This window comes from Aethalodelphis obliquidens, unplaced genomic scaffold (genome assembly GCF_003676395.1).
Source record: "Aethalodelphis obliquidens isolate GAN/ISIS:26980383/991018 unplaced genomic scaffold, ASM367639v1 scaffold5, whole genome shotgun sequence".
Lineage (NCBI taxonomy): Eukaryota > Metazoa > Chordata > Mammalia > Artiodactyla > Delphinidae > Aethalodelphis > Aethalodelphis obliquidens.
In genome coordinates this window covers 45,043,235-45,069,444 of record NW_020837949.1, presented here as the reverse complement: position 1 = coordinate 45,069,444, position 26,210 = coordinate 45,043,235, and the positions used below count along the sequence as shown (strand labels likewise).

Sequence of the window (26,210 nt, the reverse complement as noted above, 5' to 3'; positions counted from 1 at the left end):
GCTCTATCTTCTCCTTCCAAAGCACTCTCTCCCTTGTCTGGGAGCACCCTATCCTGACAGCTCCTGTTAGGGATTGGCAGTAGGGAATGTTTGCCCCCATTTTGCAGGTGGGGAAACTGAAGTCCAGAGAAGGAAAGTGGCAACACCTAAAATCAGCAAGTCAGTGGTCAAACAAAGCTTTGAGCTCAGGTGCCCTGACCCCCCAGGTCAGGCCAGGGGCACTGAGGGCTGGCTGGTCCTCATTGGGGGGGCGGGGGGGGGAGAAGGAGGGTGGGCAGGGAAACTCCAAGATCTGCTGAACTGGGCTGCTGGCTGGCGTACCAGTTTGGTGGGGAGTGCCTCCCTGGGGACTGGGCCGGGGCTCTGGGGGTACACAGCATCTTAGCACCAGGAGGGACCCTATGGAGAACGTTTAGCTCAGGTCACAACATTCTGTGGGCCTGCCGAGTGTCTAGTGCTATGCCGACCGCTAGGAGCAGGGTGAAGTAGACAGGGGTGCTGCCCACAAAGGGTTCCCCTGCAGGGCTCTCTGTCTAGCATCCTGGGGCTACAGCCCAGGCAGCCTTGCACGCAGAAAACACCGCAGCATTCGTGGAGTTTAGCTTGAGACCAAAGCAGGGTCAGAAGAAACCATGTGCTGCATCCCTGGGTTATAGATGGGCTGGAAATGGCTTTGACCTTCCTGCAGACACACAGCAAAGCCTTGGCAGAGTCAGGCCTGGGAGCCAGGGCTCCCTGACTTGCAGATGTGGGTGTGAGCCATGCACCTGCTGTGGGGTTCTCCAAGCAGCCTCCATCCGCTACCCTTGTCTGAGTTTCTTATCCTCCCTTGGACCCAAATGAGAACTGAGCTGATCAGCCAGCCTAGGTTTCTCTCTTCCTGTTGATTGCATTTCTTTTCTGTTTTTCACTAACAAGTGACTTTTCAGAGATTCTGACGTCTTTCTCATGCCTGTCTCTGGCTTTTCTGCCACCCCTTTTCCTTTCTGTTTCTTTTCACTGGATCCTTTTGAACAGTCATTGGAGGTTTGGGGAAAGGGGGTCTCAGAGGACAACAGCTGAAGCTTTAGAGTTTGGGTGTGCAGGAAGTGACATCTGAGGTTTGGGCTCTTGGGCTCCTGGACCCTGATTTCCGTGATTTCCAGGCCAAGGTTGAGGGGTCAGGCCACTGGCTGTAGGAGAGAGTAGTCAACCTTTCAATCTGTGCAAGGTAGAGAATAAATTTGTAGACTAGAATGGCTTCCATTCCTGAATACCCAATTAAGCTCTTTTAATTATTGAGGAAAACATACTTGTATGTGTTCATCTGTCTCTTTCTATGTGTACAAAACAGACCTTTGACATTCATTGAGGCACATGAAAAACTTCTCAAATACATGACTTCCTCACAACAGTGTTCCTGGAATTTTGATTTGCAGGTGGAGCACCTGGGGATTTTGTTAAAATGCAGATTCTGAGGCAGCAGGTCTGAGCCAGCCACTGAAATTCTGCATTTCTAAGAAGCTCTCAGGTGGTACTGATACTGCTGGTCTGGGTAGCAGAGCATCATAATATCCGTCATCTGTATAATGGTTCACTAGTGCCCATCTCACAGTCTGGTGTGAATTGAAACATGTTGTTAATTAAATGAGAGAACTACAGACATAACTGAGGCAAGGATGCTGGGTGGACCTCGGCTTGCCCCATCTTTGAAGTGTGTGATTCACATGTTTGCCTCAGCAAAATGACGTGTCACTACATGTCAAGGACCTTCAGACTTACTCTTAAAAGAGTGGGAATCACAAATTATGAATCCATGAATGCCAAAGGTCTGGCCTCTTTGTGCGTATCTGTTCTTATTTGCATCCGACCCCCTCAGGTTGGAGGGGGTGTGAAATGGGCACCTCTTCTGCAGTCTGACGAGATGACACAGCTCTTACTCCATTTCTTCCATGTTTGTCAGAGATGGAAACAAATGAGTTGTGCCAACCCAAGCACAAGCAGGTGGAAATTGAGCCTGAGACCTCTCTGAGGAGGCAGAGCTCTGTGCCTCGCCCAGTGCCGGGTAGAGCTGGACGGGCATCCTGGGCCCACCTGTGGGTGTCTCCTTAAGGTGACTCGTTTCTGCAGGCAGCGGGGCAGAGCCCGAAAGGTTCTCTCTCAGCCTTCAGCCCCTGCCCTCTGAACTTTTATCGAGAAGTCCAGCCAGCACTGTGCAGTGGAACTCTCGGCGGTGTTGGAAATGCCCCAGACCTGTGCTGTCCAGCCCGGGAACCACTGCTGCCTGTGGCTGTTGAGCCCTTGTAGTGTGGCTCAGGCAACCCAGGAAGTGGATTTTTCACTTAATTTTAACTTACATGGTGGATGTGTCGTGTTTCATGGGTCTGCTCCATCCATCCTGCCTCTGCTCCCCTTAGGCCCACACTGAGGTACCCGGGGGCTCAGTCAGAGGAAGGTGCGGGAGGGGAGGGCGGGGGGAGGACCAGTGGGTGCTCCAGCTGGTTCTCACAAGCAAGTGCAGAAATGGCCTGATTCCAGGGCTGGGCCGGCGTGAGGTCCATGGCGTGAGTTTCCAGCTGCCCATCTTGCTGAGGGATCTCCGTCAAGGCCATCCTCTGTGCCTGGAGCTGACTCTGGAGACAGTTCCTGGTCCCCTGCGTGAGCCCCAGTCAGGCCCCACCTTCCAAACACACGTGTTCCCTCCCTCCCGAACCCCACCACCGGTCGGTTTCCCAGTGTGAGGGCTCGCGTGTGCCTGTGCGTCCATGCACACACGTATATATGTAGAGGTGTGTATTTCTGCGTCCAGAGCTGACCACGTCTCGGCCCTTGGCTTCCTCCTTCTCCTCCACGTGACGCCCCGGCCCTGTCTCTCTCTACACCCTGGGCCTCTCTGCCCGCCCTGTGAGCCGTGTCGCCCTAGGTCCCACCTCAGTTTCTCGTTGCCCAGCGCCCGCAGCTGACAGTAATGCGCATCTTGTCACACCCAGCAGCTGCGTGCAGAAATGCTACTGCAGGCCACAGCGGGCTCAGCAGCACCCTTGCAAGATGTCAGAACTGTCCACCATTACTCTGTAAGTGTGCGTGGCGTGGCTGCGGCTGGGTGCTCTGGACGGGAGGGGGACGCATGCTGCTGCTGCCACCGCCCAGAGCTTGCGTCCGCCCAGGCTGGAGGAGAGCAGGGAGCGAGCCTGTGCCTCCAGCCCCAAGCCCTTTCCCAGCTGTTGCATGTTGACATCTGTGTGTCTTGTGAGTTCTCTGCAACCTCGTGGCCTGGGACGGGAGGGGAGGTTGCGGGCATGGGGCTGTGGCCACTGTGGAGCAGCTGGGGCGCGGCCGGTGCAGAGCAGGAAGCAGCTTTGAAGCCTCTGCCGCCACCGCTGTCGTGATGTGTGGTCTTCCGCCAATCCCCACGTCTCTGGGTTTCAATCTTTGCAACTGCCAGATTATTTCTAAGGGCCTTGAGCTTGAGTTCATTTAGGCTGTCCTCCTGCAGGGGGCGGGACCCTCACCCCACGCACCTCACTCCCACCGAACGTGCTGAGTGGCTGACTCCCCACACAAGCCTATTAGGTGGGTACTTGTATTATCCTCATTTTACAGGTGAGGAAACTGAAGCGCAGAGAGGTGAAATGACTCGCCCAAGGCCACACGGTTGGCAGGGTGAGGATTTGAACCCAGGGAGTCCTAAGCACTAGTCCCTGGGGCATCTCTTGCTGGAGCCTCAGCTCCAACTTGGACACCCCTTTAAGTGGGGGAGCCCACTGGAATTCGGGGGGGCTCTGACCGTTGGAGCTCTTCTTTGTAATCTTTAGGCCTCTTCTGCCCGGTGATGCCTCCTTGGGGCAGGAAGACAGAGGCCAAGGCCCTGTGCCGCGGCCTCTCTGGGTTAATCAGATCGTAGCGTTGAGTCTGTGACTCCTCAACGCGGGGTTCCAAGGTTCACACCATATGTTCCCATCCCAAGGCCTCCGAAGGACAGAGGTCCTCGGACTCTGAGACCTAGTGACTTCCTCACCTGCCTCCACTGTCCCATCTACCAAAAGGAGTCATGGGGGTGCCCTGGGTCCCTGGCAGAAGTCCCTGATTATTCCTGGGCTGCACTGGGGCCACAGGGGAGGGAAGGCGTTACCCTTGGACTATACTGTGGGATGCCCTGCTGCATTCGCCACATCTGCCTGGGTCCGGGAAGGGCCTGAAAGGTTGTATTTCTCACGTACCAAACCCGTCCCATCCACCACCACCACGGAAGCTGGAGAAGTTTGGCCTTTCGGTTTCCAGGGCACTTTTCAAACGTCAGGGGCAGATCCCTGGAAACAGATCCATTCTGGGGAGAGGAGGCAAGAAGGCAGGGACCGCAGCACATCCCAGGGCTGCCTTCCCTCCTCAGCTTCTTGAGTTAAGCTGCTCTTTTAAAGTAACCCCTTTAGGCAGGGTCACAGAGGCACCCGCAAGATGTCCACACGCCTGCGTTTCCAGGCCACTGTCCTCTTCCTTTTGGACTTTCATTCTCCAGCCAGCACTTCTCGCTGCCCTCTGGGTGCCTGGAGATGAGCATGAGCAGGGCTCCCAGGTCATGCTCAGTGTCAAGGGCTCCCAGGTGTTCATCCCGGGCCCTGGTGGTCATCCCTTCATGGACACGCACTTTCCGAGTGTGAGCCCTGTGCAGGGCGTGTGCTGGCCAGGGCAGATGACAGTTAAGTGAGGTCCCGTGCCTGCCTTCAGAGAGCCACATCCGAGAGAGGACAGACACACGAGAGGCTAGACCACTCCCAAACTCAGCTGGGCTCCGAGTGGGAGCCCCTCAGATCCTGTTGGCGCCCGCTCTGGTCCAGGCACCCCCAGGTCCTGTAGAATGGGCAGTCAGTGAGCACGGGGAGGATTGGTGGGCACTGGGCACTCGAGGGGCTGTTTCCTTCCAGGACTGAGCCTTGGTCCACCTGAAGGTCTCCCCAGGCTATTCCTTCCCCTTCCGCTGTGTCCCCTCCCCTGCTTTTCTTTCTTCCCCTTCCCCATCCTTTCCTTCTTGGTAGATGCTGGTCAGCCAAGGGCATCACTCAGACTCCATGGATTCTACTTCTCCTGAAATCCGGAGGCCCCACATTCAGTAGAACATTCTCTCCCAGAAAGGCTGGGATGGGAAAGAGGGAGGGAGGGGCACACGGCGTGACTGCCGCAAGTCAAACGGCCACCCCCGTACCCCGCTGCCCACCCTGGTGGGCTGAGCTCTGCTAGGAGGGCCCAGGGGGCGGACTGCACCTGTCAGGCGGGGCTGGCTCTTCCAGGAGATCCAAAGGGAGCCAGTCTGCTGGGGTGGGCAGAGACGGGGTCCCCCCTTTTGGAGGCCCTCTGGGAGCCACCCTTCCCCCGGAGCAGGACCCACAAAGAGCACGTCGCCATGCCTACTCTTGATGTTTTCCCGTGGCTTCTGTACCCCCTCCTCTCAGACAAGAGCCCCTCCCCACTGGGCCCAGGAGCCAGTTGCAGTCAGAGGAACCTCAGAAGAGCTGGCCTCAGAGAGTACTGAGGTCCCTTGGGCCGTTTCTCCCTTGCCCGTTCTACTCCCACCTGAGCAGACAGCCTTTGCTCCCCCAGCTCAGTTTCCCAGGTGGCAGGTTCCTCCTGTCTATGCTCGGAGTCAGTAAATCCTTCCTAGGACCCCTCCCATGTCTCTCCTTCTGTGGTCTGCCCAGTGTTCCCCGCCCGCCTCCCTGTCATCAGCGCCTCTCCGTCACTCTCCACGAGCATGCCTGGCTAGCCCCAGACGCAGGAAAGCCGACGGTCTCTGTGGTTCCCTAGGGGCTGCTCTTTCCAGGCACAGGGAGCTGCTCTTCAGAGCAGGAGAATGCTTGTTTTGCTTGAGGACACCTCGTGTTGTCCTTCCAAATCCAATCCCAGGGTTTTGCCCTGACTTCACTTTTCCCAAAGGTTTCACACCTCCCAAAAAGGGTCTGTGTAAATCACACACTCACATGTGCACGTTTAGTGGTTGTACGGGATACCGGCATGGCCTAGAGGGATGGGTGCCCTGCAGACAGGGGGTTGTCTCCCCAGCACTTCCCAGGGAGCTCTGGAAGCCTGGGCTCTGTTGGCTGCCATCTCCCCCAGGCCCCACGCACCGGGAGAGAATCCTGAGGGAGCCCGTGGATAGGGGCCCCAGCTCCGGGGGAGAGTAGGGGCTGGGACTGGGCTTCTCTGCCCTGCATGGCTCTGGCCCCAAGCCCTGGCAGCTCCCGGAGCAGCGGTTTTGCTCTTTCCCCACAGACGGCTCGCCCGGTCCACCCTGCTGCTCATCCCACTATTTGGAATCCACTACACGGTCTTTGCTTTCTCCCCAGAGGACGTCAGCAAGAGGGAGAGACTTGTGTTTGAGCTGGGGCTGGGCTCCTTCCAGGTAGGTGTGGTGTGTGTGGAGGGCAGGACTCATGGGGAGCCAGGGCCCTGGCCTCTACCTTGGTGGTGTTCTACGTCTTTAACCTATTCTAGGTTCCACCTCTGGAATAATAGGACTAGATTAGAAGGGAGCTGGGAGAGCCCTTTCTACTGTCCACCCTCTAGGCTCCCACGAGAAGACACGCTGTTATTTTCTTGTTGCTGCTGCGTCTGGGTGTCCTGAGCCAGGCCTCCCTTGGGCAATCAAAGGCGGCAGCTCCCCGCCCCTCACCATCGGCCCCGGGGGTGGGCGGAGTGGCCTCAAGAGACCTCTCTGACTGCAGCCTGTAGAACATGCACCCCGTGAGTGCTGGAGCTTTGTCTTACCCAAGTAAGACAGATCCCCAGCACAGGGTCTGGTCACAGGGAGCTGAATGAGCTGAACGGGGGATGAGCAAACAGATATGTAAATAAGTGATCCAGGGAATGAGAGAGCCAGAGACTAGTAAGTCGGTGCATGAAGGAATCAGTAAACGGGGCTGTAAATGAGTGAGGGAAGGGGTGAGTGAGTCAGTGCGAGGATGCGTAGTGAGTAATGAACAGGTGGGCGCATGAGTGGGGCAGTGAAGGCGGTGGGTGGCTCCCTTGAAAGTCCCCAGGATAGAGCGCCTCTCCCTAGCCCAGCTGTTTAGAGGAGTATTTGACCTCGATGGTCGCAAAGTTATTCTGTGTATCTGACCGGACTCTCTCCCTTGCCCCATTTTAATTCAAAGCCATTTTACCTGTTCGGGTTCTTAGCCTGGGAAGGCTGGGAGGTTTGTTGACGAAGCCCCAGCCTGGGAGTCAGAGCCTGGGGTTCCTGTCTCAGCACAAGAATTCTGAATGCACAGAATATAAGTCAAGAATGTGTGTAGACGAGCCGAGCACCTACTCTGCCCCAGGCACTTCCGTGGTGTTCTGTGTGTTCTGCGTACAAGGGTGTCTGGCCGCGGGAGGGTGGAGTGGGGAGGTGGTGGTGGACACAGACAGGACTGCTCTGTCCTGTAGGACTGCTGCCCTCAGGGGGCCTGCGGGCTGGCTGGGGAGCCCAGAGGACACTCTGGGGCGTGCAGGGAAGGCCTCCTCTAGAACGTGGGTTAGAGCTGGCCCTTGGGAATGGGAAGGATTTGACCAAGGGAATGTGAGATCCAAAGCCAGGGTTGTCAGTGGGAGGGAATGCCCCCGCCAGCCACTTGGCTTCATGGGTGTGGCCATCCTGGTGGAACGGAACTTTTCCCATCTTACCGCGGATGCCCAGGCAGGTGCCCGCATTCAGATCATCTTAGTTTTCTGCTTCCTGGTGTCACTCGCTGCTCCTGCGGCCTCCCACACACCCCAGGGTGGAGGGCTCCTTGCTGGCATTCTCAGGTTTTGTTTGTCTTCTCTCCCTAGGGCTTTGTGGTGGCTGTTCTCTACTGTTTTCTGAATGGGGAGGTAAGATCCTGGCCTTCTTAGCAGTGGAGGTACAGCTTGCTGGGGAGCAGACAGGGCTGTGGCCTGCTGGGCGCACAGGGCTGATCCTCCCGACCTGGACTTGCCAGATTCCCAGCACCTACAGGAGGGGGCCGGCTGCTGTGCCGGCGTCTCCTGACGGCCTGCACCCTGTGCCAGATTCTCTCCCGCTTTGCCTGCTGTGCAGCTGAGGCCCAGCCTCCAGAGCCGAGCTCCCTCCATAAAGGCACCAACTGTTGAGTGCAGACCCACCTGGGAGGGCTCTCACCATAAGACACACCTTAGTCAGGGCGAACCGAAAGTGAGGAAGGACAAAGCACAGGAAGTGGTACATACAGTTTCTGAGGCTGGTGATGGGCAGGGGTGCTGAGTGGGGAGCTATCCAAAGTTCAGCCCTGCCCCCAGCAGGCCGGCCTGCCTGCCCAAACCCATCCCCTGTAAGAGCGGGACTTGAGGGACCCTGGGGAGCGGCTTGGAACCTTCTAGCAGTGCTCCATTTCCAGGCCTGTTAGGGTGGGGCTTTTGAGCAGAGTGCAGAACAGAGATGCTGAGGTGGGAATGGGGGCTGAATGGGTGGATGGCTTTGGAGAGCGGGCGGAAGTCATCGCACCAAGTGCTTGGGCCTTGGCTGGGTGACCGTGGCAGCTTCCTCCTCTTTTTGCATCTGAGAAATAAGAAGATTAGCTCAGACCACCTACAGAAGGGTCAGATGAGGGTAGATATGGAGAGGCAGACAGGGCCCTGCAGGGAGTGGCTGGGAGACACAAGAAGTCGGAGTACAAGTAGCTTGTCAGGACCGACGGTGGAAGTGGGAGCCGGAACTGGAGGTGGAGGGTGCCTGCACCGCACAAAAGGGGGCGAAGGGGGTGGGTATGTGGACGCTGAAACTGGGCATGCCCTGTGTGCACCATGCTAAGAGCAACATGGGGGTCTTGGCCCAGAAGGGTGCTTTATTTAGTGATCCTCAACCCTAACGGCGTATTGGAATCCCCTGGGAAGCTTTAAAACATATGGGTGCCCCACCCCAGAGATTTGGATATGGTCTGGGCATCTGGGTTTTTAAAGCTCTCCAGGCGATCCTCATCTGCAGCCGCTGTTAATGGGAGTGCCCGCCTGGGAGGGGCCCCAGGGCCGGCAGGCGGGCAGGTGAGGTGTGGGAGGGTGTCTGCCCAGAAGTGACCGCCCGAGTTGCCCCCCGCAGGTGCAGGCGGAGATCAAGCGGAAATGGCGGAGCTGGAAGGTGAACCGCTACTTCACCATGGACTTCAAGCACCGGCACCCGTCCCTGGCCAGCAGCGGGGTGAACGGGGGCACCCAGCTCTCCATCCTGAGCAAAAGCAGCTCCCAGATCCGCATGTCTGGCCTCCCAGCCGACAACCTGGCCACCTGAGCCCACCCTGCCCCCTCCTCTCCTCGGAACAGCGGCTGGGGCTCGGGTGGGTGGGCGCCGGCCCACGCGTGCTGTGCCTCTTCTCTCCCTTCGGGCTGGCCCTGGGCTGGGAGCCCAGCTCCCCGAGGTGGGAGAAGGATGCAGGGCGCAGACGGGTATTTCCCCTCCCCGTTTTGGCGCTGGCCCCGCCCACCGTGGGCCCCTGGGCGTTGACCCCAGACATGTAAATACTCCTTAATTTTGGGAAAGTCGTCCCATCCCTCCCCCTCTACCTTGTGTCCCTGCTCACCTCAGGCAGGTCCCCAGCTCCACCCGACCCCGTCCCCACCAGCCTCAGTGATCGCCTGACCCTGTGTGGGAGGCCTTGTGAGCTGAGGCTGGTGACCTTGCTTTGGTGGATTCGGGGTGGGCCCTGCCTGACAGCCCCCCTGCAGTGTCTGACTCTCGGTATGGACTCTTTGAGTCTACTCGCCACCCCGTGGCTCTTTTCAGGCCTGGCCCAGTCCCGGAGGCTGCCAGAGGTCCAGCGTGGAGTGCTTTTCGGTGCAGGCGAGACCCATGCTCACCCAACATCTTGGTATCCAGGTGCCCAGTTCCTGGGTATCAGACAGTGGGAAAGCTCCAGGGCTCTTCCAGTCAGAGTCTTCAGTTTGGATGTGGGGCTAAGGCCAGAGAAAGTTCTGGTGCTTTTCATTTGGCCCAAGAAAAATTGCCAGGAGCCAGAAAAGTGGATGTGATTGGAATGGAGATGGAAAGAGTTTGGAGGGACCCATGGGAGAAGACCTTCACCACCTCCATTAGTTTACCCCTGACTCAAGGTAGGCGGGGGTTCATCTGGTAGCTTCCCTTCTGTGCCTCCTGTCCCCAGGCATCAGTTGCAGAACACTGAGAGATGGATGCCTCAGAGAAACTCTTCCCCAACTACACTCACCATATAGAGCCCCTAAGCCCTCCCCCTTCCCCTTGAAGTCAAAGCCATGACTGGGATGAACCAGCCACCTTTCTGTGATATCAGCGAATCGCGAAGCACCTTACACCTCCATGTGCCCAGGGCCCAGGGCTCCCCTTCATCGCCCCCCCACCGCCCCGGACCACGAGGAGCCTCCGTCACCAGCTTTCTCTGGCTTGGGCTCAGCTAATGAAATCGGAGACCTCTGCAAAGACTTCCCTCTGTGCGCTTTAGACATGGAGTCAGCACGGATCCCAGGGTGTCGTAGGGTTTGGGAGGGGAAGCCACACCTGCCATGCTTGTTAGCAGGGGCTGCTGATGGGAGGAGTGGCTGCACCCAAACTCCTGTCCTGGCTGCCCAGCCACAAGTTACCAGACCACACCCTAAGAATTTAAACTGGGGCAGAACCAGGTTCAGAACAGGTGGAGGAAAGTGCTAGAATGCAGCGGCCCCTGTGCGGGGCCCGCCTCATTTGTGTCAGCTTGTGGTGTTTCTGTCCAAGTGTGTGTGTGGGCTTGCTTCACGGGCACGTTCTGGAACACTTGGAGAGTTTGGGAGGATGGGGAATGTTGCTTTGCTTGGTTTTATAGAGAGGAAGAGGCCCAGGGGACTTAGGGACGTGTTCCTGGAGAGGCCTTCGAAGTGGCTGGAGAAGGACCTAGCGCTTGGTTTACAGATAAGCCCCATGTCCAGTGAAACACTGTGGACCCTGGGTCTTGGCTAAGCCAGAGGAGGGCAGGGCCTGCTTTCCCCGCTCCAGGCACACACGGCGGCTCAGGCTGGCCATGGAGTGTGTGGCGGCCTTCCCCCCCTACACCTACCTGCCTCATGATCTCCTTCCCTCTGTCTGGGAACCACGTGTGTTACCTGAGTGGGTGTCCACCCCCTCAGGTAACTCACGTGGCTTGCATTTGAAGTCCTTGCATTTGAGGTCCTGTTGGGAGACCTGAGTTGCTTGGAAGGACTCGCAGGCTTGGATTCAGAGACACACAGTCTGCCCCAGCTGGGCTCAGACTGCTGAGCTAGTGGACACAGTGATCCCTGTTCTGGGCCTCAGTTTCCCCATTCGTGACATGAGGCGACTTCTAGTGCTTCTCCAGGCTCTGTGCTTCAGTAATTCTCCAGTTCAAAGCCAGGGCGGGTAAAAGGGCACCATTGCTATGTGTATCGTCTACGGTTCTGAAACGTCTGTGTTTGTGTATGAGTGGAGGGAGGTTGGATGCTGTGTATTCTCCCTTTCTTAGAAATGGGACATCTGTCTCTTCCATTTGGACACCACAGTGAGAGGGAAGGCTCAGGCCAGGGACAGCTGGACAGGGCATGATATGCAGACCCAGCTGTGTCCCGGCTGGGGCAGGGTGCCACGTCTGGGTGGGCAATGGCTACCCCCAGATCCTAGGAGCGGTACCCTGAGTTTGGACCCTGTTTCTTCATCCTCGCCCCCACCAGCAGGTCTGCTTCACTGTGGAAGAAGAGGGTTTGATCTTATACATATATCATCACAAAATGGCAAAAGCAAAATCTACCGCGAATCCCCATGCCGTGCTGCCCCCTGAGCTGTGGGCCTGCATCCTCGTAGAGGTTCCAGGTTCCTGTTGGTTGCTTTTTGTCTCTGAACAAATTATTGCCAGCCTTGTGAGCAGATGCGCCCGATGTATTTTGAATGCTCCAGGAGGTCAGGCAGCTGTTCTTCAGGGTCACAGGCAGTGGGGGGACAGTATAAGGTCTGGGTACCACCCTTCCCTCTCTGACCTGCTTTTTCAAACCTGTAAAATGGGCAATAAGACTAGCTAGCTTTTATAGCCCACTGTATCCCTGAGATTCTCGTCTAGACATCAGCCATCTCCTGGGAATGGGCTCCAGGCAAGGATTGCAGTATTCACCTGGACCAGGAACAGGTAGGAAATCATGCTGAGTGAGGAGGGGCCGAAGGGCCTTGGGAACGGTTGGGCTGGAGAGGAGCAGAGTTATCTGACTCCGTGTCTCTAGAAAGGGGTTGTTTTTGTGCTGTGCAATCCTAAGGGACAGAACTCACCCAGGGGAGGCAGAGTGTTCCTTGGGATGAAGAAATCTCTCATCCTCTGTCATGACTGTGCTGTCAAGCAGTATCAAGAGAGAGACTCTAGCCCTGGGGGAAATGGAACTCCAAGTCAAAGATGCTGAGCCTGTCAGGGAAACCGTGAGGGGTCAGAGTGTGGGAATCGGGGTTCAGGGGCTCTCTGGCGGTCCCCAGCACGACAGACTTCATGACTTCCCACCATGCCTGAGGCCAGGCCACGTTCTCTGTCTCAGTGGGCAGCTCCGTGACCCTCCTTGACATATCCAGGGGCCTGCAGTGATTCCTTCTCTAACCCACACCCCTCCCTGAACCGGCTTCTCTAGGGCATAGGGCCAGAGAGCTGGAGCTGGGGCCCGAGCCTTGAAGTACCCTCAAGTCCGTTATCACCCACCTCCTTCATCTGACCCTCTCCCTTCCCGGAAGGAAAGCTACAAGAGGCTTCTTTGTAATTCTGTGAGTACCCTTGATCCACTCAAGGCCACTTCAGAGTGAAAGCAGGGAGTGCTTTGTCATCATAAGTTCCTACTTGGGCCCAGTGACCATGGATGCCTCTGGAAGAGCCCTGAGCAGGGAGCAGGGGACCTGGGCGTCTTCCAGTTTTGCCACTGACCTGTTGTTTGGCCTGGACTCCTTCATGTATCTTTGGGGAAACTCACAAAGTACTAGAGCTGGGAGGAAACTTGGAGATCTGCAGGTCAAACCTCCCCATCGGGCTGATGAGAAGACGCAGACAGGTGGGCTTAGCACAGTGCCTGCACCATCTGGCGACCCAGGATGCTTTACAAACCTGAATGGGGAAATGGCCTGCCAATATGTGCCCCCCTGCACGTGAGCCAGAACAAGACACCCAGTAAAGCTTCCGACCAGAAAATATTCAGCCTTGCACAGGAGAAGGGCTCCGGTTACGGAGGTTGTCGGGACGCCAGACTGCAGGAGGGACAGTGGAGCCGGTGTGGTGAGGGGAGACCTGCGTTCTAGCCTCACCTGACCACCTGCTCTGTGCTCCAAGGCACAGGCACTGCTTCTGGGCCTCTGCTTCCTAATCTGAGAAATGGGTGGACATGATTTTCAGTCTGGCCCATGGGTCAGGGGCAAGGTTGAGGTGAGATGCCCTTGCATATGGAAGGGCTTTGGAAACTACACAGGTGTGAGCTGTTTAGTGGGGTGAAGACCTCTGAAAGGGGGACCCCATGTTGTTTGTCAACTGCTTTGAGCCCTCCTGGGTTAACCTTTGCCCCATTTGCAAAACCACCAGCACTGGGGGGTGGAGGGGGAGGCCAGTGGGCGCTGATGGACACAGAATTCCACGTTTATTCCCATTAGTTGGGCGTTTGTTCTTCGGATAGAATGAGGAGACTTCCATGTGGGTGATGTTAGTGTTTCCATGCCACCCCCATGGGGATCCTTCAAGAATCTGGGACATCCCTCAAGGGCTGTGTGCTCATTTTTCTCCTTTTCCTGAACTCAATGTCCTGGGATGTGTCTGTGCTTGGCCATGTGTGTCTTGTCTTATGTCTGTCTTCTGTAGCTTTGCCCCTGTGAGGGCTGGAGTGGGGACGCCCCTGGCATCCCAGACGTGGTCCAGGCTCGCTGTGGGAGCCGGGCCCACCTGGGTCTCATCTCCCACAATAAAGATAAGCCCCACAGACCTCACTGCTACCGCTGTGCTCACAACCTTGTCCGGGATTTTAAGAATGTCAAACTGCTATAGATGATTCAATAAATGTCTTATCATTTTTTCCTGGTGGCTGTAACTTGGCAGAAGTGGAGGGCAGGGAGGAGAGGAGGTGGAAGGGGAGGAAATCTGATCCCCCAGAGTAATCCAGTCTATAAGGTCCTGTAGCCTTTTCGAGTCCAAGGGAAAGGTATGAGAATGGGCCTGAGTGACCTTAGAATGGACTTGGAAGAGTAAAGTCCTGACCTCAAAAGGACCTGCAAGGATCATGCAACCTGAGTGGAATCGAGGTCACTTGGATGTTCTGGGTTCCTAGAAATGGAAGCAGCTCACCTCATAGTCTTTGTTGCTTCATGGCCTTTATATTGTTTTATGAGAGTGGCCACTGGCTATCCCCAAAGCCTGCCTGCAGCGAGCATTTTATTCCACAGGTAACCACAGGCTCCCCTAATTCTTCTGGACATTCCGAGTCATCAGCCCCTGCCAGACCAGATAACCAATTCCAGGTAACCCCCATTTCCTTGAGGTTCTATTGATTTTCCACAACTTCCAATGCCCATATTTATATTAGAATTTTTAGTTGCTAGCTATAGAAGATCATTTTGGCTGATGAATCAGAAAGTAAGTTTAGAAAAGAGGATATTAGGCAGCTCGTAGAATTCTTTTGAGGCTGGAGAAACCAGAAAAGGTGTCTCAAGCCTTATCATGTCATGGAACTGAGGCAAAGCTGTTGGCTGCTGCTGCTACCAGTTCAGGGATGTCTCTTCTGTGCCAGGGACCCAACCTCACAATTAACCACTTTTGAAAGCAAATAGCTTGGCTGTCTTTGTCACCAGCAAGCCCAATTCCACGTGCAGCCCCTTTCTTCCACTTGCTCACTTCTGAATCAAAGTCTCACGTGAGTCCATCAGATTGTGTTCTAGCTGCAATGAGGCTGGAAATTTAACCTTGGGGAGGTCAGGCTCCTACATCTGGAGAATTTCTAGATTGAACATTAGGGTTACAAAGTCCTGAAATAAATGCCTACCACCGCAGGCCTGAGGTCTACAGCAGTTGCAGAGCCAGCTCCCTTCGGTGTTCGGGTGGGCCACTCTGGGGAAGTCAAATCAACGGAAAGATGAATCCCAGCCCAATTGCACGGGATCCCTACAGGCAGCTAGACCACTCGCCGAAAGCTCCTAGGTATCCGGTGCGGGTGCTCCCCGGCTGGGAGGCTGCCTGAGATCACCCCTGCTCTTTCCTCTCCAGGTCCACCTCTTCTTCCGCTCCTAAGGGAAATTATCAGGCTATGTCATATGACTTACCTGGCAGATATCTTGAGCTGCTTCCAAAATGGAACCTACCCTTGAAGGTTGAAAATCAGTCTCCTTGTGTGTCAGACTATGCCGACCGCTCACAAAGATGGCTTCCCTAGTGCTTAGAAAAATATTCTTACTGGTGTGACCATGATATATTGAGGTTCTATATGTTTCACTCGCAGAGAGAGGTCACACTCAACAAGCAAAGAGAACCAAAAGTAAATGGAAAGCCTTGAATTCCATCTCAGTCTTGAATTTCTTGGCAACTGTGAAGACCAACAAAAGACTTAGTTCAGATGAGCACCTGTTAAATCCTGTCTCCTCTATCCATTCCTCCCAACTAGTCAACTCTTCCAGCTCTCTTTTGTCCCAAGCCCCATAAAAGAATGCCTTCAACCTTGGTTATTTCTGATGACGCTCTTTGCTCCGGGTGGTGTGAGCAATTCCTCTTGGGTACCCAGTGGTTCTTAGACTTTAGCATGCCTCAGAATCATCTGAGGGCTGGATACAATACAGATTGCTGGGCCCACCCTCAGAACTTCTGATGCAGGTCTGAGGTAAGGCATGCTAATCTGCAATTCTAAGAAGTTTCTAGGTACCGCTGCTCTTGATCTGCAGACAATGCTTTAGGAACCATTGTTCTAGACTTTCTACCCAAGGACACTGGCTGGGCATCACAGTCCCTTTTGGGGAACCTTGAGGCTTGACAATGATTAACTTCCCGGCGTAGGGAGGACAAGCAGGGACATCAGCAACGTGAACTTTAATTGACTTTTCTTCCCAGGCCACTGTTTAGGGACAGGAAGCAGAAAGTTCCAGGAGAAAAGCAGCCCATGGATGTCATTTATTTTCAATCAGAGTAAGTAGAAGACCATCTCTGAATCAACTAGGATCCATTTCAGTGGGCTATAAAAGAAAAACCCCAATGAACAGTGACTTAAAGAAGACAGAAGTTAATTTTTCTCACATTGAAGAAGTCCAGAGGTAGGCACTCCAGAATTGGTATGGTGGCTGTATGGTCCCTCTAAGGACTCAGGCTTCTCCGTTTCTGCTCCTCCATCCTTAGCATGTGACTTCCTCTCTCAGGGTCACCTCGTGGTCCCAGAATGGCTCCCAGAGGTCTGAATGTCACCAGACTCGGGAAAGTGAGAGAAGGCAAAAGCTCCCTCCTAGTTTTTTAATTTTCTTTTTAGAAGAAGCCTCAGATCTGCTTACATCTCATTGGCCAACGGTTAATCACAAGGCTACACTTCAAGGCAGGTGATGTTATGCACCCCTAGTAAAAATAGAAGGGAGGATGGATACTGGCTGGCAAGCAGTAGTTTGTGCCATAGTCTCAAAACCCCAAAGCTTTCAGGGTTTAGCTGACGGTCACTAAGCTCATCCACACTTGTGAAAACCCAGAGGCTAACTGATCCTACTGATGTCCCACTCTACAACTGGAAACAAACTGGGGGATGCAGTCTCCAACCTGGACCAAAGAATAACTCGAGATGGTCCCCAGTCAGAATTGAGGGAGCTGCTTGTGTCCACCCACAGGGACCTACTCTGGTGTGAGGTGTGAGGGCATGTTTGCCTCACTTCCGGTTTCCTACATCTTTCTTGCGCTCTCATGACTGCATTTCCTGAGTGGATTCTGCTCCCTCGCAGCTGCTACATTATTTAATGTCTTTTTAATTTGGGGGATCATCAGAGTGGTGATGTAGTTCACTTTTTTTTTTTTGGTCTTTTAATTTTTGTCAGTTGTCCTCAAGTGAACCCAACTTAGGTGCTTCTAAGCCTCCCAACTATCTTAGGCTGCCCCCTGCTGGATGCCTGTCACAGCCATTCTTCTGATCTGATCTTAGAGATGGCCTTTTTTCCCTGTCGTGGATGCAAGATTAAGGATTCCACGTGTGAAACTCAGCCACCAAGAGCTCTTCTAACTTTTAAGATGTGGTATTGTATATGTTCATATGGAGATAGTTTTTCTTGAAATTGTCATTTCCTCTGTTTCTGTAAAGGACAGGCTTGGGGTGTAAATCCTTTTAGAAGGAGGATGGTGGCAATAGGGTTTGTACCTTTCATTTATTGATTCACCAAATGCTTGTTGAGCATCTGACTCTTCATTTAATGATTATTTCTTGAGTACCTACTATGTGCCAGAAACTGTTCTGTCCCTGGTGAGCACCGGTGATAAGGGCCCTGCTCTCAGGAGCTTACATCCCAAGTACAGAAGAAAAGAAATGCGCTGGTTTCAGATAGAGGAAAATGTTATGAAGAAAATAAAGCAGTTAGGACCCAGCCGAATCCAGTACGACCTCATGTTAGCCTATTACATCTTCAAAACCCCTTTTTCCAAATAAGGTCACATTGATAGGTACCTAGAGTTAGGACTTCAGTGTGTCTTTTTGGGGGTAGGGGCACAATTCAATGCACAACAAAGGGAAAGAAAGTCTGAAGCTTCGCTGGCTGAGCTGGCACACTGCTTTTGACTTAGATAATTTGGAAGAGATGTGGGTCAATGATGGATATGTGGGGCAGGAGAGGGTGACAGCCTGCTCTCACCCACAGTCACCTCCTGGCACCACCCATGTGTTTTGGTAAAAAAGCAAACACACCTCACCCTGGTCCTGGTATGGTCCTTTTTTGAGCATTTCTCACAGAAATTAACTGGCTCCTAAGAGTCCATTGCCTGCTAGATCATAGGCTGCACAGCAGAATCTAAATCCTTAGAGGGCCTCCGTCTTAGCCAGTGAAGCCGGATGAAATTCATTCAAGCAGGCTGAACACTGACCTCCTCTCATTCTGCAAACAACCCCAACTTTCAAAGAAACTGAGTGCCCATTTCAAAGCAGAAACAAAAGCAAACCCAAACCATCTTCCGATAGCCGTCTACACTCGTGAGTGCCGGAAGACTTGTATAAAACCATCATTTACATCTGTTCCAATTCACATAGACTCTCATGGGGTCTGGGAGTGAAGCCCCAGCTTTAGCTGGCTTCTCCCCAGCCAGCTCAACGGGAAGCATCTTTGTTCTGGCGCGCTCAGGGCTTTCTCCCAGGCCGCCCCGCTCAGTCACTCTCCTCTCTCTTTGCCTTCCAGATAGCCCCTACCTCAGTCAATTATATTTTCACTGCCTTTCCTCTCTCACCCCAGGTCCCTCCTCTCTGCCCTTGATCTAGACTTGGGCATGGCTTGGCAGTCAGTGCTTTCCTTGAGTTGATATTCTTTTGGAGCTCACATCTTTCGAATTTCCCTGATGCTTGGGAATTGTCTGTGGTTTTCTCCTCAACCCCCTTTTCTTTAGACACTCCTTCCATTAGCAGAAGCATCTATTCCTATGCATTAAACATGATCTCAGTTGGTAATCCTGACTCTTCATCTCCAGGGACAATCTACTGGCACAGGCAGGGGCCGGTGCAGTAAGTACCATGAAGAGAGCTGAGTGAACTTGGCTCCAGCCCCACAGACAGTTCCAAGACACTGTACCTATTTGAGAGCAGATTGTGGCCAATTTATCTGATGTGAACAAAGGCAGATCTAGGTTTTATGGGGCCTGAAACATTTAACTTTGGCGGAGGTCCTCTTTAATAAAAAATGAAAAATTTAAAATTCAAAATTAGGTGTAAAAATGAATTTTTTTAGAATGAAAAAAGTTGATAACTATCAAATATTACAAAATCCAGAAAAATAACATAACATTTGTATTATGATAGTTTTAACCTACTTTTTGGCGGTACATTTTTTGATTCTATCTTTATTGGGCAACAATTTTTATATCATTTTCTAGACAGATAATGGAAATGGACCTCAGTCACATGGTCAAAATATGTGTTTTATTATTGATAGTTTGGACTCAGCACCAATGAGAACAGAATCCTCCACTTAAAATTTTACATATTTGTTGACTGGAAGATTTTCTTCACAGCTTACTGCCTGGTTCGATACACGCCAAACTTTGTTTCTCCAGCATTACTCACAGTGCTGGACACTGTAGGACATTTCATGTTATGATATGATCTCTGGCCCTCTGCCTTTGTATGTCATGCTGAGTAGAACATAGGGTAGTGATAATCTAACTATATACTGAAGCAATAGTACACTACTTAATCATAACCCAAACTAAATGTATCTCCAACATAACTTCCTCTTAACTGGATCTCCAAAATGCTCATGGTCTGTTCAACAGTGCCCCGCATGTGAGACGGTGTTCAGTTTTCAGTCTCTTGTAGCATATCGTGTCTTGACTGTTAGCGCTGTCTGCTCTAGCTGGGGCAGAGGTTTGGCAAGTAAACTTTTCCATGAGAATTTGCTCTTAAGCTTGAGTATGAATGAGGGGAAAAAAAAAAAGAGAGAAAAGAAAAAACATTAGAAGCAGAGAAATTATAGTGAAGACATTTTTCACTTTCTTCTGAAAAGCTTTCCAAGAGCCCAGATCTGATTAAATGCCTCTTAGATGTTGTCTCATAAAATTCTGTACTGAAGGCACACTGAGTTTTAAACATTTATACAAGAAATATTAATGGTACCTCTGTTAGGTTTTACGTTCTTTAGGTACCTGGCAGTAAAACTATGAGTTAAGGATAAGAATTTTTTTTTTTCTTACAGGGAATACATTCTAATCAAGAAAGCAGAAAATACATAGGCAAACACATATGTCCCTAAACTGTTCCTGACTTACGCAGATTAGGACAGAAACCAGCGGCCGGCTGGGAGGAGTGGTGTCTGTTAAGGGGCACCCCTCACCCCAGGCTCCACAGGGCAGGCAGCAGTGCTTGAAGGGACCACAGTGGCCTCCCCACAGGAGAGCCCAGGGCTCATCCAGACCTCCCAGGGGTTTGAGACCTAAAAGTCACCTGGTGGTGGCAGGATGGGCAGCTGGCGCGAAAGGGGGTTTGTCACTTTGCAGTCCTTACTAACCCTGGTTATTAGGGGCAGGTCCTAGCACCTTTAGGAACCACGAGCCTCTCTCACCAAAATCCAGGGCTCGTCCCAGCCTGCCCCAGGGTTCTAGAGCTGAGTCCAGGCCACAAAAAGGGCTAGGTGGAAAGAACCGGCAGCTGGCTCAGGGGAGGGGCTCAGCTGGGAGTCTTTTCTCCCTCCAGGATGGGTTGGGTCAGGCCCAGTGTTGGTAGAAACCATGGAGAGTTCTCTCATGAGAGTCCAGTCTGCATCCCTGCCTCTTGAAGGAAGGAGAGGGCACTGCCAGGTGTGAGAACCAGGCCCTGGAAACAGTGGGGATGGTGGTGGAAAGGCCCTGCTGGAAAAGGAACCCATCCTTTTTCAGTCCTTATTTGCCCCCAGGAAGGAACTTTGCCGGAAAGCAGTCCTTTCGCTGGAGTGAAAGGGATGCAGGGGAAGGGATGAGTTGAAGATGGAATGGGTTTTATCTTCAGGCACGTTTAAGGGAATGCTGCCGTATTTGGCCCACTCAAGCAATCGAAATGTCAGACCCAGCCCTGGCCCCAGAACGTCTGCAACCATTGCTTTGACTGGAACCCCAGGACTGGCCAAAGCCGTATCCCTGAATGGAACCACACACTGAGGTTTGAGGAGAGGTCTAACTGGTCTGTGGACCTGCATGACGTCCAGGCTGCACCAAACCTCCCAGTGACCCAAGGCCTGAGGCTGGGCCCTGGCCTGCAGGGCAGACAACAGGGAAGCACACAGAGGGCAGAAGACAGGCCTCATGGGCTCTGCAGACAACCTGCTGAGTGGTCCTGCCTCGTCATTCATTTGCATCACCAGCGGAGAAAAACTGAAAACAGGTCCTGACACAACCAGTCACTTAACCTGAAGCAGGTGAGGCAGCAGCAGATATAAAAAGCCCGGGAACCAAGAGCCAATTCTTCCCTCCAACCAAAATGTCTAGGGGCAAAGTCTCCCATCTTGACTTGTCTTGGCAAAAAATCGGTGCATGGGTCTGCACTGCCCTCTGTCGGTCACTTGGTTATCAACACCGGGAGCCCGGCCCTAACCTGGAGATCGCAGGAGCTCTCCCTAGAATGGAGTGTTCTGCTAACCGGGCTTGTTTCCATACGGTGACTCATAAATGAGATAATGAGGGATAAGAGCAAGTTAAGATATTTAATATAATTAACATCGGGTGGAAAAACTTATATCTTAAATCGCCTGTGGAAAGAATGTGGCCTAGAGAAGATTTTGCCGTGGGTTTAATCCTCCGCATTTCCTGTTGATGAAGAACGCGCTTACACTGTTTTCCTGATCATACAGAAAATTTATTTCTGAAGGTCACATAAATGTAAGAAACATATGTTTGGTGTCATTTAGGAAGTGAATATGTGTCTAAGAATATTCACACTTAATTGTAAACATGAGTGTTTGCATTTATCTGTTCATTCCTTCCTCACTTTTTCAATGAGATGTTTGCCGTGTCGTCTCTCCCATGCTTTGGGGGACACGAAGGTGAAAGAGATAAGGATGCTGGTCTCAAGGAGCTTGTTGTTTGTAGGGAAGTTGATAAATACGCTGAAAGAAGGCAAACAGAGAGATGTGCCCAGATGCTGTTGGTGACCGCCCAGGGCTCCCTCGCCAGTCCAGTTGCTGCAGGTGTGGGCTGCTAACAGCATACACCTGCCCCTTCTCCAGACGCTTGCTGAGGGATGCCTGAGAGGTAACACTACCCCCTCTCCACACTTCCCACCCGGAGTTGCCTGTGGCTGGAGACTGACCGATGTGGCCCCCGCCCCCTGCCCTCCGGGTGGGACCGCCTCTGTGGTGCCCTGTACACTCCAGAGCCCCCTGCGGGGTCAGGAGGAGGCTGATTCTGCTGAAACGACATTTTTGCCTACTCCTTCCCCTGCCCCTCCCTGCTTTCCTCACGCCTCTACAGTTTCTCCCAAGGGCAGCCCCTCCATAAGTTCCTTGCTCAAGAAGCTCCATTTCAGGCTCTACTTCTTGGGAATCCAGACAAAAACATGTGCTATCCAAGAAGCCCAGGAAAGATGATGTCTAGTTTCAGGATCAGGGAAAGCATGCCTTGAAGGTTAGTTTAGATTTGAGCACATTAGAAAATATTCATTCATCCTACAGACACCTATTGACAAGTGCCTTCTATGATCCTGGCATTCTTCCAGGCCTCGGGGACACAGCGGCAAATATGACAGTCTTGTTTTCACGGGCACTTACATTCTGGTGGAGAAGGAAAGAAATAAAACAAATAATGGACGATTAGATGAATTCAGATAAGTGCTATAGTGAAAATAAAGCATGGTAACTGGTTAATGTCACCAGTTCTCTTTCCTACCATTCTACAAACACTCACCCATGGGAACAGATAGTTCAGTCCAACCTCTCTCCCAATTGTTATAATTCTTTATATCCGATGGTTCAAATTTCAGTCAGTGTCAATTCCCACTGAGTTCCGGTTGTGGATGGTTATTTTAAAACAGAGCATTGACCCCAGACATGTTTCAGACACTTCCAAAGCCTGAATTTGGGATCTTGGAACGTTCTTCAGGCTTTCCACAGTTCAAGCATTGAAGAGTTTCATTTAGTCTGGATTCAGAGCAGAGTCCCTCTAGAGAACTGGGGATGCTGTGAACTGGTAGAATGCAAGTCCCTGCCATTGCTGGCATTGAGTACTTGTGGCTGCCTGACAGATGGTTCTGGGGACAAGGAGAAGTAGGCTTTCCTGGGAGTTCAGGCTCGACTTGTCCTGCACAGCTATAAGTCCCGTTCTCCATGCCAGTATCCCAGAACCCCACTGTCCTTTAATCCAATGTGCCTTCCCAAGGTAACCCCTCTTCTTTCTGGTCTGTGATGTCTCCCAGGCAGAGAGTGTTTTATTCATCTTCCTGTGCCCCAAGGGCACAAACAAATTGTGTTGCATGAGAATTAACCAGTGACATTTGTGTTAATGAGTGAATTCCATGGTCCCCAGTGACCAGGCCATAGTCCTCTCTCCATTCGACAAGCCTGAGGCCGTTTCCAGCCACTGTGCCTTTGCTCAGCCTGCTGTCCTGCTCAGTGACTGCCTGGGTAATTGAAAGAAACCCCTGGGCTTTTGGGGTAGCCAAGCCTGCACTGGAATCCCAAAGTGTGTGACTTAGGGCAAATGGCTTCTGCATAGAAACTTTGTACACAATGTCCACTCTTGCCTGTATATAGTAGGCACTCAATGTATGTCATTCTCCAGTTCTCCCATCTTCCCGACCTGCTTTTGAAATGTCCTCTATTTTCAGAACCAAACGGCATCTACCTTTCAAATCTCACCTTCTCCGCAAAGGCTCCCATGATCACTGTGATTCAGACTGACCTTAGAACCAGTTATTGTTCTCCAGTTTGTATGGGATAGGATCTTCCTAACGCAGCAGCAAACGATCCTATGAAGTTCTACCTTCCTTTTACATAACACTTTGGATTGTCGTTAGGGCTTTGCTGAATATTCCGATCCTTCTCTTTCTTGGGATGGCATTCACCCAAGGTCCTTGAAGTCAGGCATAGGCATGTGACACGCACTGGCCAACGAACTGTGGCAGAAGTGAGCTGGACCACTTTGCCATTGAAGCATTAAAGAGCCCTTTAAGCTTTGTCACGTTCTTGTTGCCTCTGCTGGAGCCAAGAACAGTATAGGTCTGCAGATTACATTGGAAATAAACTTTGGCTGTTTTGAAGACACAGGGGTTAACCCAGGGTTGTTAATTTCTGCCACGGAATGTAGCTCATTATGACTGAAGCACCCATTTTAGTCTCCTAAAATGAAATTCATAGTATACGTGTGTGTGTTTGTGTCTATATGTATATACCTATATACATATACCTATATATAATATGCATATATATTTAATTTTAAAAAGTGATATGATGGTCTAACTGCAATGTGGAGAAAGAAAGGGGCATTAAATTGTAATGATATATATTCAGTAGCTGACAACACTAGCAGACCTAAAGAGGGAGATGCTTGTCCCTATACATCTTAGCACTAGGAATACAGCAGCTGCAAATGCAGACTCTTAGAGCTATGCCAGTGACTCAAACATAACTGGCAGTGCTGTTGTCACTGACGTGATTATCTAAAAATAGGAACAAATCTCAGTAAAGTTTTTCATGAAAATTTAATCCTCCCTTGATTAACAAAGCAGTTGGCTTCCTGGGAAAATGCAATGTATTTTGAAACTACGCTCCAAATACTTTGTGTTTAAGTATAACCAGGAGTTGTGTTCCTGGTCCAGGTTTAAATGTAACCTACAATTGGCCCAGGTTTTAATTAAAAACCTACACGTTTTTTGCCTACATAACAGAAGGCAAAAGGTCTGTTAGGATGTTGGAAAGTCGTGCAGAATGTGGGACAATTCTTTATAGTGTGCACCTGCCCTGTGTATTGCAGGATATCTACTATCCCTGGCGCCTGCCCAGTAAATACCAGTTGCACCCCAACTCCAATTGCTGTGATAATCAAACCACCTTCCCCCCCCCCCACCACCTAAAATTTCCAAAGTGGCCCACAGAGGCTGGTTTTACCCTCCTTAAGAAGCACCAAAGTGTTTCTGAAGGAGGATGCTTCTTTATACTTCTTCAGAACCCCTAACACCACCCAACACTGACTTGGTTAAAAGTAGCTTTCTTTTAAAAATCTGTTGAGCTGATTTTTTAAAGTTGATTCTGTTAAGCTGATTTGTTCTTATTAGCGCATGTTGGATGGTTGCTCCTATGGCCTGACTCTCCAGGATTCTACCTCTGATGTTGGCACTAGGACCTGTGATTTAGAGCAGCACAGTGGCGCCCAAAGGGCTGGATATGCAGATACCCTCCAGGCCAGCACCTTCAAATGCCATGGATGTTTTCTGAGCATCCCTAACTTTTTCTCATTTGGTTGTTAGAGCTCGTCACACAAGTTCTTTCCCATGATGATCTCTGGGGTTTCCACGCCATCTCAGCCTTCCCATTAGTCCCAGTTTCAGACGGCCAGACTTGGTTCCGGAGATGGTGGTCTTTGGGCTGGGCTGGCTCAGCTGAGACTAGCTGTCCGTGGGGAACAGAAGCACATTGCAGGCAGCTCATGTTCTTAGCTACTTGTGGAAAGAATGGTGCTCCCAGATCCTTGTGGCCCTCTGTGCTCTCTTTCTCCCCCAGCCCATCATTCACCATACCTGGCCGAGCTCAAGCTTCACACTGGAGGGATTTCCTTTATACCTTGTTTTCCACGGCTACACTTGAAAGCAAGATTCAGGAGGATTTCCCCCTACCAGGTACTGCTGTGCTTCAGCAGCTCATTTCCTGTTGGCATTGTTTTGAGAAACGGGATGCTCTTGGGGATAAATATTCCCTGACCCCCATTTGCTAGTTTGGGGATTCTCTGAAATGTTGACTGAAAACCTGATTCTTGGAAAATCTGTGTTCTGCTCTCCAACTTCACACATCATGCTGTATTGTGGCCTTTACATCAGCATCCCAACCTTACAGTTCCTGTCTCTCAGCAACAGGCTCTTGCTCTATCCTAGGTGTCAGCTAGGTGGTGACTTTCTTGACCTCTGCTTCTGGAGGTTAGACTTGTTCTAGTACAAGTTCTACCCTCCACTGAAGTATAACTGAAGTATAGTTGATGTACAATATTATATGTTATAGCTATACAATACAGTGATTCACAAATTTTAAAAGTTTTGCTCCATAAGATATTGACTATATTTTCTGTGTTGTACAATATATCCTTGTAACTTATTTTATACATGATAGTTTGTACCTCTTAATCCCCTACCCCTCCCCTTTCCCCCTGGTAACCACTGATTTGTTCTCTATATCTGTGTCTGTTTCTTTTTTGGTTATATTCACTAGTCTGCTGTATTTTTTAGATGCCACATATAAGTGATATCATACAGTATTTGTCTTTCTCTGTCTGATTTATTTCACCAAGCATAATACCCTCCAAGTCCGTCCATCCGCGTTGTTGCAAATGACAAAATTTTATTTTTTTTATAGCTGAGTAGTATTCCATTGTGTGTGTGTGTGTCTGTGTGTGTGTGTGCGTGCGCGTGTATCACACCTTCTTTATCCA

At 51.6% G+C, this 26,210-nt stretch overlaps 1 protein-coding gene across 2 annotated transcripts in view; it reads left to right on the top strand.

Annotated features, from left to right (window-relative positions):
* The window catches only part of ADCYAP1R1 (ADCYAP receptor type I), a 52,678-nt gene extending 41,621 nt beyond the window's left edge, over nt 1–11,057 (top strand). Inside the window, exons 14-17 of one of the 2 annotated variants that reach the window (XM_027102263.1) lie at nt 2,970–3,053; nt 6,244–6,373; nt 7,783–7,824; nt 9,044–11,057. In XM_027102263.1, coding sequence (XP_026958064.1) covers nt 2,970–3,053; nt 6,244–6,373; nt 7,783–7,824; nt 9,044–9,232 — 445 coding nt within the window. In that variant the 3' untranslated portion in view covers nt 9,233–11,057. The remainder of the gene's footprint in view (nt 1–2,969; nt 3,054–6,243; nt 6,374–7,782; nt 7,825–9,043) is intronic. The other variant, XM_027102264.1, reaches the window with a different exon arrangement.
* The last annotated feature ends 15,153 nt before the right edge of the window (nt 11,058–26,210 follow it).